The sequence below is a fragment of the Dromaius novaehollandiae genome, chromosome 6 (assembly GCF_036370855.1).
Source record: "Dromaius novaehollandiae isolate bDroNov1 chromosome 6, bDroNov1.hap1, whole genome shotgun sequence".
Classification (NCBI taxonomy): Eukaryota; Metazoa; Chordata; class Aves; order Casuariiformes; family Dromaiidae; genus Dromaius; species Dromaius novaehollandiae.
Genome location: NC_088103.1, coordinates 9,942,924 through 9,962,954, shown reverse-complemented (window position 1 = coordinate 9,962,954; position 20,031 = coordinate 9,942,924). Strand labels below are relative to the sequence as shown.

Below are 20,031 nucleotides of genomic sequence, written 5' to 3'. Positions count from 1 at the left end.
AAAAAAAGACATTCCCATGCACTTTCAGAAGACTTATTCATGAAGACAGTCACAAAAAATAAACTTAAATAACATAATTTTACCATTTACAATAGAATTGTCCTTCTGCAGCTGGTGGGAGCAGGCTGGCTATTCCCCACTAATACAGCATTGAACTGGCAGCGACCCTTGCAAAGGGAAGCCCAGCTGAGGTGTTTGCAACCACACATGCAATCAAGCAGCACCTGTATCCTGCTCCCAAAGGGTGCTGAGCAAATCCGTGGGTAATGGAGAGACTGGCTCGGGTACTGAGAAAGGGGCAGAGCGCAAAGAGGCAGCTATGGGTACGGGTCGTGGGGCCGCTCTGCAGCTGCCTTGGCCCTGGTGGCCTAATGGCCATTTGACAGCAATGAGATTTCCAGTGCTCCAGACCCAAGCCTCTTCACCATGAGACTTTTGAAGAAAAACAAGTAAAGACCTCATGCAAACCACTTCCTTCTCTTTCCACTCAACTTCTTGCACATGACATAGTTCAAGTCTTCTCTGGTTTTGGGATGCCCACGCATGCTCCCAGCTCGGGGCGTTCTCCAACCTCACACACGCACCCTCGCACAAGCACACCTTGCAGCCCTCCTGCAACCTCCCCGTCTGCAGCAACGGCTTTCTGACATGCCTCCAAAGTGACTGATGAGTCAGTACGTTGTTTTTGAGCAGCTCACGTGCTTCACCGGCATGCAGGATGACAGACCTTGGGAACCTGGGCATTAATACTGGAGATTTATAGTCAAATCTGTCACGGATGGGGAAGCTTTTCCCCAAGAACTACTCCGCCTGAAGGTCGCTCTTCCTGGGCAATAAGCACAAAGAAACTTTCTCACCCGCCTTGGCCCCAAATAAAGGGCACAGCAGCAAGCAGGGGAGGGGGATGCTGTCAGCAATCGTGCTCAGCCCGCCAGCACCCTTACTGATCCTGTCTGCAACAGGGACGGGGGCAGACCTTCAGTTAGCAAGGGCTGGCAAAGTCTCATGATGAGAACGTGCAAGTCAGGCACTCGCCCCCTCCACAACCCCAGTGACAGTACTGCAAACATTCACAGCACAGCCCTGCAGCTTCCGTCCTAACTGCTGCGTGCCACTGACGTCCCAAAGCCAGCCAGCAGCCCCTGGCAAGGCCTACGCTGCCCGGGTGCTCTGCAGGATGGCGTGCTGCATTAGCAGAGCCCTCACTGCAGCCTCACTTCGGTGAGTGGATGCTTGCCACGGCCTTAATCCCCCACCCCATCCCTCAACCCCTCATCCTCAGCAGGATGAGACAGAGCCCATCATCTGGGCTACAGAGCCCATCATCTGACCCAGCACCACGAGTGGCACCTGCCAGCATTCAGCTCAGATGAGAGTTTTGCAAACAGTATTCGCTCCCTCCAATCCTTCCTTTTCAAGGATCAGGAATCCATTTCCACAGGATGTTTGATGCACGAGGCTACATTTTCCTATATGCTAATACCATCAAGGAGTTCAAGGATGCTGGTGTTTGCTTATATTTCACTGTCAACACCATACTATTATTTCTGTCAAGTGACTGGTACTGTGATTCCAACAGCCAACAGGTACATAGAAATTGGAGTAAACCTTGAAAATACAACTTCATCCAACAAATTAACAAAACCCCACACATCTGTTATCCAAAGGCACCAAAGCTACACTACACAAACTCTATGCAATGGAATTTCAACCTAAGATTTCCCACACATTTCGCTGGTACGGGCAACCCTAACTAGCAAGCTGCATCTTTTGCTCAAACCAGGGTCAGTCAGCAGAGCAACTAATCCACGTTCTTTATCTACAGGACACTGTTTTGTCATTCTTGCTACCATCTCTGCAGTTGGCTCAGTTGACACCGGTGGGAAGTTTCAAGAGAAGTCCTAGCATTGATGCAACAGAAGAATACGTTGCTTCTTCTCCCACCTCTCTGTTTATCCTTCAGAGCTTTGAGCTGATCGCCTGCAGGAGTCAGCAAATCTAGCTAAAAGAACATTAGCAGTGAGTTTTCTCTGCTCTTCAAAGATTTTTGCGTTGCCTACTTTCCAAGCAGAGCTCAGATCCGACAAACCACTAGATTTGCTCTGGCCAAAGGAAATACTGAGCTCTTGGACTGCACGTGCCTCTCAAGGTGTAGCTTGTATGCATGTAGCAAAGGCTATAAAAGCTCAGAGAGGACCCTTTTGCCCATTTTTTCTGCACCAATAGCTGCCTATGAAGCTTAGGCCCTACCTGTTGCGCAGCTCAGCCACCAGAGCTGTGCCACCAAGGAAGAGGCTGTCTCCCCGCTCTCAGCTTCCTACTCTTCCCTTTTTAACTGGCACGTTTTGACCACCAGAAAAGGTGGTGTCAAAGCCTTCTTAAAGAAGGTAAAAGACAGCTGCAGGAACACCTAAAGGTTTACTGTTTGTGTCTTAAGGCCTAAGGACCAAGGGGTCCCTCGCCCCTGTTGGAGATCAAAGCATTTGGGACAAGCAGGGGAGCACCAACCCTATCACTTCCAAGCACGTCAAGGACACCTGATGCAGGGACATGAAATCCCTTCACAGTCTTTCTGCTGCTACACTCTTTCCCCTGCCGAAGCTGGTTACAGATGGGGGAAGAGCTGGTGAGGAGCAAGCCAAGGAGTCCAGCCATTTGCAGGTGCAGCAAGCCTTAAAGCAGGCAGCAGCAAAATGCTTACTGGGACCAACCATGGGCTGAGTGGCAATTTCACAGACCAACAGTTTGAACAAATCGAATATACCAGCCCAAGACAGGATTAGTCGGGGGAATTGGATGGGGACCAGCAGCAAAAACCACTTGAGCATCACGGGCTCGACCACCATGCCCCTCAGCCGCAAGGGCACCTCGCACGCGAGCCAGCACCAGCCCTGGGCCCAGCTCCCACCGAGGCTCCCCAGATGCTCCAAGAAGATGCTCTCGGAGATGCAGTTTCCAGAAAAAAACACTAACAGGAGGACATCACTTAGGAAAACCGCCTCAGACAAGGCAACATACAGCTCTGTCCTTTCTGACGCGATGACAGCACGTGCTTGGCTCGTCCCTTTGCCTGCAGAAGGGATCAATGCAAACAAAGACAAGTTCCAAGCTCTAGTCGGGGCAACGTGAATAAAACTAATGAATCATTTGTTCAGTCGTCGCCAGCGATGAACCGTCTGAAGGCGGACCGCAATTTTCTCTAATATAGTCTTACTTAAAACAATAATCTCTGTGGGTAATTCGTAGTCTCCAGCATGTTTGGAAAGCAGCAGATTACACAGCGTGAGCCACTTCAGAAGGATGAGATTGACAGCATACAGTTTCTTCCCCTGCCCGAGTCTTCGGATTGAGTTTACGGGACTAACAGCGATAACTCCGAATTACAGATTTGCTTTCTGTTCGCATTACTTGGCAACGTTCCTGGAATATCCCTGCTTGCGACCTTCGCGGGAAGCGGGCCGCGTACGGCACAAACTACCCAGCAAAAGCTCCAGGCTCTACAGACCAGCCTCTCCTTTGCCACACTTGCTCAGCTTGCAACAAAATCAAAGATCAGCCACAGTGTTATTGAAAAAAGAGGCTCTCTTCAGGGAGCGAGCAGACTGTAGGAATAGAGACAGGCAAATCGTTTCATCAGTGCCTGCTCGGAGCGCTTTCCAGGCCGGCTTGGCCACCCTGGCACACAGTAGCAATTTAGATAAAAGGTATACAAGACAAAGGGGATTAAAGATGTACGGTAAAGCGTTTCAAAATAGTTTTAAGAGTTTCCAGCCAGCGGACCAACAAACATGCTTTGGTACAACTTCCCCCACGGGGTGACAGTCACCCTTTTCGTCGCCGAGATTTCCCTTGCAAGCCCCTCCAGCTCCGCTTCCAGCCCCCGCGGCCCCGGTGCAAGCGCTCACCAAAGCCGTAGCAGCCCCATCTGCACCAGCCTGCTCTGCCTCTGCACCGCAACCGTCCCCGCGGTCCTCGGCCTCACCTGCTTGCTCACCCGGCCCCTAATTCCTCCAGGGCAGCAACTGCCGCCAGCAGCACCGGCCCCCTCCCGGATGCACCCCAACCCGGGCACCCGCACGCGCCCAGGCACCGGCAGGGGAGCCGACCCCGCAGCCCGGACGGACGGCAAGCTGCCGGGGGGCAAACGGGGAAAGCAGAGGCGAGGCAGATCTGCAGTGGCGGATCCTGGGCACGCGACCCCCTCCTCCCGCTGGTTATGGATGAGGTAAATTAGCTGTGACACTCATTAGCCGCAGCTCCTAATTAGTGAAAATTAATATTGGTTTTGATAGAAGTGTTGGCTGCAGCTCTCCGAGGCAAAGGCATTATTGACCTTGTTATCCTATTTAATAGCTAGTTACACCACGGAAATGACTTTTGGCGGAGCCGACAGACTGCAGCGGCCCAGCCCTCCGCCGCTCCCCGCGGCCCCACCGGCGGGTGCTGCAGCCCCATCTGCACCGTGGTGCCTGCTGACATCTCAGGTGGCTTCCCTGATCCTCCTGCATCCCACTGGCACGAGCCCCACGGCACCACGGGCGGCTCTTGTCCATCATGCTTAAGCCTGCACATCTCTCCGGAAAATTTTAATGGAAAGAGCTGCATCCCTCAACCTCAGCTCCATCCTCAGCAACGGGCAATGTGAAGGTGGCTAACTAGCAAAATAACAGACACAGCTAAACAAAAGGAAAACATTTGCTGCCATCCCATTTATATGAAAAAAGCCACTGTATTATTCACACATTAATAACAATAAAAATGTCAGACCGTCAGATAAGAAGTTAATCTCATTCAGAGCACAATTAAAGATGCTATTATCCGGCCACCTGGGGCCACTTCTGCTTTTACAACACAGTGGGTTTAATAGATAAAAGGAGGGAAAACATGACCGGAGAAGTCGCTTGCCCAGCCAATCCCCTTGCAACCATCACGTGCTATCATAACTGCGACGTCCAGCCAGCTCAGCCAAATATTTACTTTGTTATTTGCTCAAAAGAGGGTGCACGTGGATCTGTGCTAGTAAAGCCTGTGGTGGGGGGCATTTGTGTACAGTGGAAAGAGCCTCTTTCCCAAAAAACACTGTCTAAGCAGCCCAGGACCTCAAACCATCCCTCCGCCTGCCCAGCTGATGCTGTGGCATTGCATGAAGGATGCACAATATACAAAGGGCAAACCAGAACCAAACCATCTGCGATACTGCTGCAGCACGACCAGCACAGCTTCCAGTTGATTTTACAGCAAGACACTCAAGTACAGCAGCTTTCGATACAAAACAATGAGGTCTGTGAAGAGGAAGACGACCCTGAGCCTTCTTTCCCAAACTGCTGCTGTTCTTCTGGAAGCCTAGACCAGAAAAGCTGGGCATTCACTGCAAGAGAGCACAAGACTACAGACATCAGATTCTGGGTGTATGAAAGATGCACCAAAAGTAGTACAAGTTTCAGAGCCATCTCAAGGAGAAAACAACCCTCTCTTGATCGTTCCAGGACAGTGTCATTGTTCCTAAATCACTGCGTCACCATTGGCCTCACCAATTCATGTTCCTGACTGAACAGCAACCTTCAGCCTCTTCACGCACACTGGAGGTTGAGCTGGTGGCCTGCCACCCCACCTCAGCACGGCCAGCAGAACCCACTGCTCCCACACAGCAAGACCAGGTAGACCAGCTCTCTGCAATATCTAGCCCTGCACGTTTTCCAAGATTTCCCTGAAAATGAGTGTTACCACCACGCCAGCCTTTTCAGTCTTGGATAAGGAGCTAGGATTTTAGAGTTAGCCATAAAGGACAAGGTGAGGAGGGAAATCAGGTGCTGTCTTGAAACCACAAAATTATTTTCAAGCTATGTTAACAGCATCCAGGAGTGTGTTGCATGTTCTCCCTTACAAGCCCCTCAGGGGGTTTCCTCTTCCTCCAGGTAATTGGAAGAACTGGAATTTTTTCCAACAAAAAAGCAAACGCTGGATTTCTGCATCACAAAAGCATTACAAAGCCCAGTGCCATTTGGATGGGTGAACAACAACCTTGGATAAACTGTCCACAGCCCAATGCTTGCAGCAGCACTGATCAGCTGCACCCAGAACACCAGGAACAGTCTAATGTATCAGGCTAAGAAATGCAAAACAGCCCAACCTATTCAAAACACTCCCCTCCGCCCCCTGCAAGCTTGCTCCGCAGCAAGAGCGGAATAGGCTGTCTCTTCTTCCTCAGGTGCGAAACAAATGGAACGTGACATGAAAGAAAACACACCCCAAACTTAAAACCTTGAATGCAAAGCCAAACTCCTGCTTTCGAATCCAGCAGCACCCCTACTAGGGGACAACTTTTAGGCCTGCCATCTGCCAGAACAACTGCTGCGAAGCATCCCAGTGCCTGCAGGACTCAGCCTCTTCTGTCCCTCGTCACCAGGATTGCCTAAACTTGGAGGACTCTGCAAATGTTGATGGTTTTTGCAAGAGTGCTGTTTCCTAAAGCGTGACGATGCCTGCTGGGGAATTTTATTTCTCTTGCCTTCTTCAGGATGGAGCGCTAAGCGATGACCATTTCCCCAGTGATGCACGAGGGTAATAGCTCCTGGCCATCATGCCTTCTGCAGCCTGTCCCTCCCAGCTCTGCGCCCCACGGGACCGCAGACAGCGCGACCGGCACGATTCCTCCAAGACAAGCAACAACTTGTAGAAGTCATGGAGATTTTTGCATGCTTTCCTTCAGGCCAGTCAGGGAAACAGCTGGAAAAACACACACGCAGCAGGCCTGTGCTTTCTGCACGGGGAATCCTTGGACGACCTGCGGGCTGAGACGGTCCAGCCACTGCCGAAACACGTGCTCAACACTGAGCACGCAGTGCAGTCCTTGCCTGAAATGACGATACAGGGCGCTTTATTTCACTAAGTGCTTATACCTGCTCCTTTCAATTACTTATTTCTCCACCCCATTGCACCAACTTCTCCATTAGTGCTTTTTTATACAGAAATATTGTTTTATCTGGCAGGATGTGTTCAATTGGTTGCTGCTGTCACACAGGAAAAGGCACATTTCAGGCGTCAGCCTGGCTTTCTGCAATACCGTTACTTCTTTTATATCCTTCTGCCACATCTATTGCTTCTTCTCTACTTCCTAAAATCATTAGTGACAAACATTAATCTCAGCCCGCAAGAACGCTCCTCACTTCTCCCCTTAATCTGAATTGTTTGTTATTCTCCTTAGGACCTTTCTCATTTTTATCAAGTCTTTGCAACCCCCTGCCCCTATTCTTAAAGCAGCCGATCAAAACTGAACAGTGAGAAATGAATCCACGTCGCTGTTTGTAAGAGGGCATTATGTCCCATAACATCATCTCTCTCCTCCAATCTAATAGTCACTTAAAAAGACAGGTTCCTCCACATTCAAGTAGTAAACAAAAAAAATACAGGACTGAATTACCCTCCTAATTGCAGACACGCAGAAAGACAACCTACCTGATACAATAGAAGAGGCCCAATAGAGCAAAAATTTGACAAACCAATGCAGATGAATGGAATAAAATTGAGTTACTAACCATTAAATGTCAAGTGTTTGAAATCTTTCCCCCTTGTGTAACAGGCAATATTAATAAATCTTTGAGAGAGGAAACAGAGCTTTTTCACTCTTTTGACCACTGCCGCAAATTGAACAGATGTTTTCATTGAGTTGTCCAACAATGCTGCCTCGATCTTTTTCCCCCGAGTGGTTACAGTTAATTCAAAAGCCATCAATGTATGTGAGTAGCTTGACAGGAGGAACCAATTTATTAACTTCTGCTGCCAATCAAATATATTAATCCATTCAATGCAAAAAGGTGCATTAGCACACGGCTGCGATGATCCAGGTTAAAAGCCAGGAGACAGGGTGGGAGAAGACCGTGCTAAGGTCAAGGGGACCACCCTGCCCGTCCCGCAGCCCCAAATCTCTGAAGCTTCCCTGGAGACAACCCTCCTGCCCACGCAGTCAATGAAGCCCAATTACCCATTCCAGGAAGCTTTAATTGTGCACATATTGACATCTGAGTAACACCCTCAGCTTCTTTACAGAAAGAAGGGAATTTTGCAAAGAAAACGGTTAAACATTCATAAATCAGTTTTACCTACTTGGAGCAGCCAGCACTTGCAACAGCTGAACGGTGTAACATGTACCAACACCCAGAGCCAAACCGAGAGCGGCTGGCTCACTATACTGGGACCGGGTTATTTTTGCAATAGATACTTCCCAACAGTGGTATTTTTATTAAGCAATCTCAGCACGTGGCACATTTTATATATATATGCATACACATATGTTTCCAGAATATTTCTGTATGAAAATAAGTGGGCAGGAGAGAACTGTGGTGGTTTCCTTAATGAGGACTAGCTAGGTGAATTTTCACTTTTTCATTGCTCAGCCAGTTTTGAAGCAGGTGAAGAGAAGTGAGACCTTTCTGTGATTTCTTTTGCAAAACTGAACACCAAGATGCAATGACAGCAAAGGTGGGAAAAACAGCTTGACTTTCTTTTTTCTTTAAAGCTGAGGTAACACTTCCATGGTGACCAATTAGGGAAAGTTTAATTAAAAGGTTAATTTCTAGAAGACTGCAAGTCTGAAAATTGTGTAAAAAGTAGTTGAAACTATTGCAGAACAGCTTTCTCAGCAGCAAAGCACCACAGGAAAACGCCTCGAGCCGCTTCCCACCTCGCCCGGCTTGCTCAGTAGCTGTGCGCATGCCTTTGCCTTATTTCATTGATAAATTTATAATCGTGCAAATTGCTGGCTTTCAGCCCATCTTGAAGCTCTCTGCTCTTCACACCCTGCACTCTAAGTGCCCGTCACTGCAACGGCAGCTCCAGTCCGAGAACTATCCCACCACTTCTCGCGTGTTCCTGCTTTGCCCCTCATGCTCAGTTAGACACAGTGCAGTGGAGCAGATCCAGATTTCGGTACCCACAGATGAAACTTGTGTGAATGTAAAAGCAGGGGGGTGGTGGGGTGCACTTTTTTTTCCTTCCTTTTTTTTTTTTTTTTTTTTTTTTGAAACTCACACAACCCAAGCATACCAAGCTCCCATCCTGGCAAAATGCACACGAGCATGTTCACTACTCTTGATAACTGACAGTGTTTTTCTAAAAGCTCCCACAGCTCCACTTGGAGTGACAAAGCAGCTCACCTTCCCTCACCCCAAAAGTTATATCAGTATATATGTATACACACATATACATATTTCCTGATGGTACAGGGCTAAACTTGGCAGCAGGATATTAGTATATCCAAAAGACTCAATTAGAAGGTAATACTCATTTTTAATGTTTTGTGCTTTACCAAGCTTGACTCACATTTTCATCCCCTCCCTATATTTAGGTTTGTCAAGAATGGATCTGCTGCCTGTGCTAACTACGCCAACCAGCTGGAAAAAAGGAGTGATTTAGCTATTTGGGACACAACGAGTCACTGCTACCCAGGCCCAAGTGCTGCGATTTATCTGCCCTCCAAGCTAACCAGAAGCCCTCTGTTTAGCACAGCTCAATGCCCAAACTAACAAGCTGGGCAACTCTTAAGCCTTATACCATGTAGTCAAGACAAACTCATATCCGCCTGCAAAGAATGATGCAGGTGTCTCAAGGCAACCATACCTGCATGCTGTTCCCTTGCACTGTCCCGTCTGCCATCACATCACCTATTCTCACCTTCCAGGCTCAGTGGGGCAAAAGCAACCCATCTTCTTCCCCTCCAATTTTACGTAGCTTCTCGCCCAGCAAGAAGCCAAGCCCCCGATGAAGCTCCTACAGACGGCGCGACAGACATAATTAAGATTAGTACTAAAGTGATTTCAGACAAAGTCATCTCGGACCACATCATCATTAACACACATCTTTTGCTTTTCCTTTTAAAAGGGCTTAGCAAGAACCCAAAAGCTTACACTCGAACACGGAAGGTGATGGGATCAAGCCTTCCCACGGTCTGATGAGGAAATTACCAAAACCAAGCTTACTCCGGCATGTTAATTAGTCCACATTGCAAATATACTTTCTTCCCTCCCTCTTCCCCTTCTTAAATATAAGCATTAATGCTATTGCTTATTAGCGAAGCAGATATGAAAGCTTAAGTGATTGATGAAGTGATTAAATTAATGATGTAGGGTTGAGGGGGTTTTTTTTGAGGGGGGGGGCTTCCCCCCCACCCCAAGTTTCCCAGTGTTGGGAATAAATAATTTTCTAGCCTGAAGACTTCACTAGTGGTGCTTTACTGTCTAAAGCTACCTAAATCTCAACAAATAGTTTCACCAATGGGCCTTCTAACGACAAGCTACAGAAGCAGAGCTTGTGCTGTGAGAACTGAAGTCCCCCTTCATCGGGCTGCATGAAATACTCCTCAGAGGTTGTTCTTCATCAGAGTTATGGCTGCACTTCGAAACAAGTCTGGTCTTTTGCAAAACACTAATCGGCTCTCTGCCCCGAGAAGCCTCCAAATCCCATTTTAGATGGTAGATGGTCATTAGAAGGTGATACTGCTTTCGGTTAATACCGAAGATGGAGGTGAAGGCCCCGCAGCCTCCCTTTCTGAAGGGGAGGACTCGCGCTCGCTCGCAGCCAGGCCCGTAATGAAGCTTGCAAAACGCATTTCATATTCAAAACTACCTCAATCTGCCTCACAGCCAGAGGCTGGCGTATTCAGCCGGAATGATCCTCCGCGAAAGGCCAAATCAATGCAGCTAGCTGCACGGGCGCACACACCCCGCGGAGCCGGCGGCCACGCGCTCCCTCGCAGCCCTTGCACGGGAAATGGCCCACGTGCCCACGCCAGCCCCGGGCCCACGGCGCTGGGGCTGCCGCAGCCACTGAAAATAGCTCCAGCACCCACCAGCAACATGCAACCTTTCAGTGAGCCGCCGAGGGCAGCACCAGGCTCCCTTGCTCTGCGGGTGCCTTCCCAGGTGGGGATCATTTGCATTCAGCACACAGCAGCGTGCTTTCACCACCGGCCCCAGCTCATCTGGCTTGCTTCCTTCAGAGCTTTGCGGAGCTGTTTTTGCATATCGGATCAGCAACAAACCAATGCAACGAAAACACGGGGTAGAGCTCCTGCTAAAACAGCTTGGCACAACCTTGGATGCAGAGCGCGGGCAGCAGCCAGGGCCGACAAAGCTGGACACAGGCAGAACGGCTGCAGAACCACAGCTCTGGGTGAAGCATGTTTAAAGGGAAGACAGGAATATCTTTCATTAGACCAAACACAGGCCCTCCTCCCCATAAACTCCTAGGTACATAGTCACATGAAGGAAGCTCCCAGCAGCACCTATGAAAAGGGCACAGCCATTGCTTTAATACACATTTCTCACAGAGGAGTAAGCTTTCTCAAGTCTTCCAGCCACTCTACTAGTACCACCACAGTTTGCAAAAGCATCTTTTCAACTTGCTAGTTTTTGCTGAAAGTATGCTTTTTGCAGAGAGGAAGGACCTACCTCCGTTCATCCACAACACTCTTGCTCTGCCCTGGGCTCCTAAGGCACCTGCACAGCCTTGCTCCTCTCGGAGTTAACCCAAGGCTTTACAGCCACCCTCTGTGCTCTGCTGAGGTCCCACCTCCTTCGTACCCAATTAGCACCTCATTATCACCGTGCCCACAATGCCTTTCTTCCTTGCCACGGTGACTTTTAACCCCTTGGTGCACCCACGTTAAATAAGCCTCTTTAAAGCTTTAATGCTACCTTTTGAGCAAGGGGTGCACAACAGCAGAAATGCTGGGATGGCGTCAATGCAAGACAGCACCCTGCCTCAAACAGCAGCCAGACGTTTGCGGCAAAGAGTGCAGCGCTGCAGCACACACGCAAAGAGCTTTCCCGTCGGAGGTTCTTGCAGGATCAGCAGCTGAGGGATGCCAGACAGAGGAGAACATCAACAGCCAGGTTCACAGACCTGCCTGGTGCTCTGATTTGGACTGTTTCTCTGTGGGCAGTGCCAGAGTCTTGCTCTGAGCAGTCTCTCTGACTTTTAGGGCCTTGGTTTGTACCCACTTTGATTCACTGGGGAATGCAGAAGCCATATTCCCCATCAAGTGTGGGGTGGGAGCAGCTGGGCAGCCACCCACACGCTGTTTTGCCCTTCCAAGCGGGAAGCGAAGCCAAGAGAGACCAGACGAGGTCCCGTGGCTGCACTGAACTCCGGCTTCCAGGCTCCCCGTCCAACGCCACCCAGACTGCCCACAGGCCTCGTGCACAGCTCTGACCCAGACTGCCCTGAAACAAGTTAATCAGTCAGGAAGCATCCAGAGACCAAAATACTAGCTCTTTTCTCATACTGTTTCACATTAAGCAAGTGCCACCATGGAGGAGACCAGACACCACAACTGCCAGCAGATGCCTACAGCTGTGAGATCAAATGAGCAGGCAGGGTTTAACCGAGACGGCCCCTGCTCAATCACACCGAGATAGATAACCGTATCTTCAGCAGCAGCTTGAACGGCCCAGTGCCCCAGGGACCTTACCCGGGTGCCAAAGCATCTGGCTGCTCAGGCCCGGAGCGCTGCGCAGAGAGGCTAGCGCAAGAGAGACGATTGCCTGGGAAATTACACATGCAGCGCACGGAGCACGTCAGCCCTCCTGCCTAAGAAAAGCCCCCTGGCCAAGCCCTCACCTAGAAAGGAGGATCAAGTCAAGTCATCCATAAATATGAGGGGGACACTGCCTCAAATCCACATGCAGAGTTACCAGCAAGCACCCTGCCAGCACCTCCTAAATATCACATTCCCCTGTTATTCCTCTTGTTAAGTTATTCTCAGGCCCAAAAGGCTCTGAAAGGCAAGAGGTGGCACACACGGACCTCTCTAATCACATTAATCCCCACCAGCCAACCAAGTACACCTACGCTGCAGCGATGCTCAGGTGCACCCAGCCCCTTTTAGGCTCCTGTCCAGCCATGACATCTCCTGGTGCACAGGAAGAGCCCCAAAACCAAAGGGAACGCTCACGTGGCCACCCTGCCCTGTTTTGGTCAGGCTCAGCAAAGTGGGCCTAGTAGAGAGGAAGGTCAAGCTCTGCCACTCCAAATGTGGTAGAGAAACATCTGAATGTTTCGGGGTCCCTCAGCCGGTCTGGACTACCCCGGAGGATCAGTTTTCCTCTCAAATTCCACCGGCCGTCTTCCATGGGAACAAGAAGTGGTCTGTTCAACATAGCCTGCCCTGGAAGGGCTCCAGCTTGCCCTGGGAAAGCATTATCTGAGCTTTCCGCTGCAGAAAGTCAAACCACACTATCTGAAATTTGTCAGACAACACTCTCCTTCTCGGTGCCAAGAGCCAGACTGCGATCCTCTAACATCCAGCGACAAGGCCAACAAGCATCCAAGTGTCTGAGCAAGACTGCTTCCACATGTGCGTTCCCAGGCAGAATTTGTGACTCGGTCAACACTGCCAAAAGATTTGCTTGTCTCAAGTAATCACTCAGTTCTACTGTATTTAATTGAAATCTGCTCCTACAACAGCATTTAGAAGTTACCAGCTGCAAGTTCCCAAACTAACAGGATTTTTTTTTTAAAGCTAGCAAAAAATATACCTACTCTGCTCCTGCATCGCAAGCCATTTACAGGGCATTTACCAGCTCAGCAAAAGTTCCACATAGCAAAGAGCAACAGGAGCAAACTGTAATGTTTCCCGTCAGTCATCCGCCTCGCCCTTGCTTCCCAAGCGCACGGAGGTCTCCTTGGGGAGAAGCACGGGGTAGCAACGGGCCAGGGCACGTCCCTCCTCCCCAGACCACCTCCACTCGGTGCTGTGCTCAGCAACGCCCAGGCACTCGTCCCTCAGCATCGCGGTGGCACCCACGGCCTCCACCCAAAGCCCCCCACCCGGCGAGCCTCTGCGCGCTGAGCTAGCACCACTCGGGGCTTCCAGGCGGCCCAGCCTGCGCGGGCTGCCGAGTTAGAGCTTCGCCTTGGCCCCAGCTTCCACGGGCTACCAGGCAGGAGATGCTGAGACAGTCGATTCAGGAGATGCAGGACTGCTCATCAGCTCGGTTTTTCCTGTCTGGTGGCAGGGAGGGAGCCCAAACGAGAGAAACCAAGGCCACGCTGCGGCCAGGCACCTCCCGGCACTCGCAAACTCCCATTTGAAGCCTGGCCTTCAGCCTCTCCATCCCTATCCCCATCGCGGGCCTGCAAAGAGGGGCTAACATGCACGGCCACCTCCCATCAGGGAGAGCAGTAAATGCTTCTCCAGGGGCTGTGCAAAAGCCCTAGAGAGGTCTGCAAATGCCCCGATAAACCCCTCCTCGCAGAGGGCCGAGCTCCTGCAACCTCTCCCCGCCGTACCCACCTTCCCCGGCCACCTCTCCACGTTCCCTCTCACCCAGCCCGCCACGCACATGCCGCAGCAGCCCGATGGCTTATTATTCCCTCCTCTCCCCCAGCCCCTTCCCCATTCTCCTGCAATTTCTTCTCGGCTGCCCAACAAATTCAATCGCTTTTGTATTCCTCACGCTCACGTTTCGTATTCCCCACGCTCCCGTTTGCCGTCCCCCCTCCGCCGGCACAGTGTGTGCGCGCGTTTCATTACTTCTGGGTGAAATAACTGACTAGAGGGTCAGTCCACCTGAAAATTGCTCTCCCTGGACCTAAATGAAACAGATGGGCATTGATGATGTTTTCAGAGAAATTAATCAGCTCGGACTGGCGGCAGCACCAGCAGCTCCATAGGCCCCATCTAGCCTAATGAATTCCGAGCTCTCCGTCTTAATAGCTCCTGACAAGACTAATTTACTCATGTAGGTGATTAGAGGGGGAATGATCTCTTAATTGTTGCTTAAGATTTCTTTAGGCATCACAGGCAGCAAGCTGAGGCTGCTCATTCGGCGCCAGGTAAGGCAGCATCCCGGGCTGCCGGAGGGAGCCAAGGAGAGGGGTTGGAAGAGGCAGTGGGAGCCAGCTGAGCATCGAAGGGATTCGCTTTGCATCCGGATGACCAAATGCAGCATCGGTCCTGGGGACGCAGAGGACAAGTGAACCCAAGCGCTACGCTCCGAAGGGGCGCACGCTGCCGAGGAAAATCAGTGCCTCACACTCACGCTGTATTTTGTGTCCCACAATGACACTTCAGATCAGTGTGAAGAGACACTTTCCCCAAACTGTCCAGCTATGTGCAAACTTCCCCAGCAAAGCAACTGGGACACCCAAGAAAGGGGCAGGCGTTTCAGGTGATGCTTTAAGTTAACAAGCCTAACACAGAAAACATCTATCAATAACAAAGAACAGAAGTGCTGTTTGTCAACAATTTCAAGGCTGACATTTCCCTCTGGTGCATCTGGAAACAGAGTCCCAGGGTGCCAATATTCTTAAAAAGTGAATTTCATTTTTGTACCATGTAACACAAAGTTACAAATAAAAACAAAAGTAATTCCAAGAACAGTTTTATTCTCACAATATCTCACTGGAAAGTAGACTGTCAGAAATATTCCCCTATTTTCCACCAAAATGGAAAAAATCAGTTGAATTCCCATAAGGCATTTCAAGCTCAAGTATTTCAAGAGCTGTGCGCTTGGTCAGGAAGCATTTCCATTAAGCTGTTTCCAACTAGCGCTCACTCCTACATTTGCACAGCTGCTTTCTGCCCTGGGATTTCCTTGTGGCAAGTTTAGCACTGAATTATATCTGCAGAGGACACCAACAACGGATGGGCAGAGAACACACAGAGGGCAGCAAAGCAGCCAGGCGGGAAGTGACCTGCACTGGGCAGGCTCACAAAAGAAGGGTAGGAGAAGTGACCAGGATACAAAGGGGCAGGGCGACTTTTCCTCCTCCTTTTCTCAGGGATGCTACTCTGCGCAGAACCTCAGCTGCCACCAAGGAGCTGGCACACCAAGTTGGACCAGCTGGCTTTATTTCAGACAAGGTCTTCCAGAACTCGCCAGCAAGATTTGGAGCATCCTCTGTTGCCCATTGATTTGAACATCACCCCAGTGTGACATTGTAGGCTGCAGCAGATTCAACTGGGGGCTCCCAAGAAGAAAGCATGAGACAGAAGCCTCTCTGCAATTGCTGGAAAACCTGGTTTTGATGAATGGTCACTAGAGGAGCCTCTTCCAGACTCCATCCCTTTCAGGTCTTAGTGACAATTTTGGTGCAGCAAGAGCGCTTTTTTTTTTTTTTTTTTTTTTTTTTTAAAAAGGAAGCCATTGCTCAAGTTGCATGGTTGAAAGAGGCAGTACATGGAGGTGAAAGAAGCCAGTGAGAAGAGGTCTCCATAGGAGCCCAGCTACTAGACTGCTGGGAAAGGCCCAACAGACCTCTACTCCTGCTCCGGCTCACAATCAATTCCTTCAGCATTAAAAGCCAGTCACGAGCCCTGATTGAAGAGCACAAGTTTAATGGACTGAGAGCCTGGAAAGAGGCCGAGAACAACCTGGTCGATTTCTGCATTTACTAAAAACTGATCACTAGCTAAATAAAGCAATAAAAATAAGCTACACCTGTCAATCAAAAGAAAGCCAAGATTATTTTTTTTCCAGAGGCTCCAATATATCCACACACACGTTCATCACGACCCTGTCCTAACTTGCAGGGCTGTGGTAGTCCTCTTGAGGGGCTCCATGCTCAAGTACCCATAAAAGGAAAAGGGGAGCAGAAAAGGACACAGCAATGCAGTGCAAGATGCTCTTGCCAAACTTAAACCCACCCATGCAACCTTCCCAGCTTGACCAGTCTCCCTTTCCCACAGCCTTGTCTCAGTTTGTGGCATCAGTCCTTTAAAGGCTTTTAGGACCTCTTGCCTCTGCATTCCTCTGCTGCAGCCAGGAGCCAAATTCCCAGGAAGCCCACTCTTCTTTCCTGTGAGCCTCTGCACCTGAGGACTTGGCCATGAACCACTCTGCTGGTACAGTCCTACACCTTGATGCTGTCCAGCCTGACTGCATGGATACCCAGCCAGAACAGAGGACACACCAAGCCTGGTGGTCACAGGGTGTTGAGTGTGCCCTGTCCCACGTGGGCCTTACGTGCAAATACACCAGGACTGTCTTTGTTCCTTCTCCTCCAAATGCTCTCATAGCACTCTTATCCATGACCTGTACCTGGAGAGTCCATTTGCTCCTGTGTGCCCTGAATGCATTTGGAGAGGTCACTAGCCCAAAGACCTAACCATCTATTTACAGCAGGTATGTCCCTTGGCACGAAGGCCAAACACCCCAGCTGGCTGGGAAGAGACCTTACCCCACAAAGCACAGAGTAATTAAGCAAGCAAACAACAACCATGGAAGCAAGAAACAGGCTGAATCTTCCCACATGCTGAGTTCTTTGAAGATGCTGTTCCCAAGAGCAGACAATTCCCCCCCAAACAGCTCTTTAGAGTATAAAGCAGACAAGGTTCCTCATCCCACCCAATCTGCACACCAAGCTAGTCAGAAAGGAGGCACAGGAGACCTGGCTGGATAAGCCAGAACCTCAGTCCCCACTGGCAGCCTGAATCTACACATCATTTCCCTCCCCCTGCCCCCAAACAATAATAGTAAGTCTATCACTTTGTCAAGAAGGTCATGGTGGGAAAGCAGGTGTGCATACATTTTTTTAAGTTTTTACAACAGAGTTGGCAGTACCAAACACTCTACCTGCTAGAGCAGACACGCAGCACTTACCCACAGGGGTGTCCTCGTTGATCAGCAGGTAGGTGTCGAAGAAGTAGTTTATGAAGTACGGCAGCCGATTGCCCCAACCTGCAAGGAGGACAAGAGCAGCGTTTTATTTCACTGGCATTTTGCTTGCAGCCCAGGCAGCTGCAGGGATCAGCGGCCAGCCCAGACAGCTGAGAGCACCCTGGTTCACACGCAGCCCTCCAACACAGGGTTGGTGCATCCCAACAGCTTCTGCTGGTCCCTTCCCTCACCCGCGTGGAGGGGGCTGCATGACCCTTCCTGGGGACAGATGGCCTCTTACCCACACCCCAGAAACTGCATCCTCAGCAGGGACAGCTTCCTGCAGCAACTCCTACACACGCTCCCACCCAGTATTTCCAGTTGACACAAGGGCATTCCCCCCCCGCTCCCATCGAAAGGTGCTTTCCCAGGGGAACTTCCCAAACCCTGCACTCGCAGCCCTACGACCCTCCTGCAACCGCCACAGCAGCCCTGGCACAGCAGGCAGGCAAAGGAGCAGGCTCACAGGCCAAGCCTCCATCCCCGCACTATCGCTGCGGACTCAGGCACACCTGATTTAAGAGCAGCAGAGGCAGCTCCTCAGCTTGTACAGCAGCCATGGCCTTTCCTTTTTTAGTATTTTCTTTTGTGGGGTGGAGGCAGAGGGGAGGGGGGAAGCCAACAGCTCAGGGACCAGGCACATCAATTATTGTTTTAGCCCATGATTAATACCTTGCTTTGTTCCCACGGTTGAGAGCCTTCCGCCTTGTCAGGCAGCCCAGGAAAACCTTGCACTTCTCCCCTCCCCTCTTCCTCCCGTTCTCCCATCACACAATCGCATTTCCCTCTAATTGCCTCCTTTCACCTTTAATAACCAGGCTCACTTATTTCTACTCCCTTTTTTATGTAGTTGGAAGCTCGTGAGCCTGCCCCCACCTGCCACCCCACCACCAGAGCCTCATTAGGTGACACAAAGTCAAGCACAGAGAAGAACCACTGCAGCCTGAACTGTGGGAAAAGTTACCTAGGAAAGATCCATCAGAGGAAGGACGCGGGACATGAGGCAGCAGGAGAGAGAAACTGCAGGTTTCCAAGAAAGCCCGGAGTTGACTGGACTGCATCTGACAGATGGGTTTTCCTTGACACCCTGCCAGAGCTGAACAAGCCAGCAGACTTTAAGAAATGCAGTTAAGCTGCCAGGCAACAAATGCGGCCACACAAGGGAGAGCGGAGATGTTAACTGGCCTAGCAAAAACGGTTCACATCCGGCCACCGGCAGCCCCAGGTTCGGCTCCCCACAGAAGAGGGAACGTGCTGCAGGACAGGGGTCCCAAGCAGACCCGCTGGGCCTTTGCCAGTGGAGCAAAGCTTCTCCGAGAGGGGAAAAACAATCATTTAAAACTCGCCAGTTCAGAGACCGTGTGGCCTCACATGGAGTGCAGGAGTTCAGCAATGTTTGCTCAGGCCAGCACAAGGTCCCAGCCGTCCCTCCTCAGCCAGCTGACTTGTTGGTATAAAAGTCCTGCTGGTTTGATAACGCTCATGAGACCAGACACGTGGAGGAGGGATGAGGCGAGGGGGACCTCACTTCCCCCATCATGACTCTGAGCCTCAGTAATTAGCTTGGCTTTGATTTGGGACAAAACTCAATTTCGCAAGCTTTCCAGCAAAATGCCTTTGGGCCAGCTGTACCAGCCACCTCCACCTGATCCTCTCTCAGCTCATGGCAGCGTGACATCACCTCGCAAGCCTCCACCAGACCAGATGCAGAACCAGCCAGGCCCCTTGCAGCATATTTCAGCACAGCTGTTCCAGACCATCGCCTCCATCATCATCCAACCCTGCTGGAATAGCCAAGATGTCACCACAGGCGCTACCCAACACAGGGCAAAGCCCTGGATGAGATCGGAGATGTCCAGGTTTCCTTCCTATGCTACATGTTGCCACCACCCTCACACCAGTCATTTGCTCTCCCTGTGCTTCAGCATCCCACCTTCAGAGACAAAAACTTCATCCCTTTTCAGCCCCTGCTTTGCCTATCCAAGCTGCAAGCTGACTGACAGAGCGAGACCTAAGGCCTCTGGAGCGCAGAGCCCAGCTCTGCTCGAGCCCAGACCTGCTCAGCAGAGAAGGGTTGCCGCTTCAAGAGCGGCTGCTCATTCTCGGTTAAGTCACATACCGACACGAGAAAGAGAAAGCCAGTCTGATCCCAGCTTCAGGGTGGCCTATCCATTTCAGCGTGGGGATGTTTAATAGCAAGAAAACGGCAAAGCGCTAACATCCAAGGGAAAGGGCAGCGGGGCAAGTGTAATGGGAAAGCCTCAGGATCACAGGTCTACAGGCAAGTGATGTATTGCCGAGTTGCCAGACACTGCAAGTGGAGAACAGCAGCGGGGAACAAGAAAACTCAACACCCTCAAGGCGATAAACTTAC

The 20,031-nt window shown here is 50.6% G+C and overlaps 1 protein-coding gene across 1 annotated transcript in view; it reads right to left on the bottom strand.

Moving 5' to 3' along the window:
* Nucleotides 1-20,031, bottom strand: part of CDH23 (cadherin related 23) — a 223,127-nt gene that overhangs the window by 185,240 nt on the left and 17,856 nt on the right. Inside the window, exon 3 of the mRNA XM_064513627.1 lies at nt 17,601-17,678. Within this exon, the coding sequence (XP_064369697.1) occupies nt 17,601-17,678 (78 nt within the window). The remainder of the gene's footprint in view (nt 1-17,600; nt 17,679-20,031) is intronic.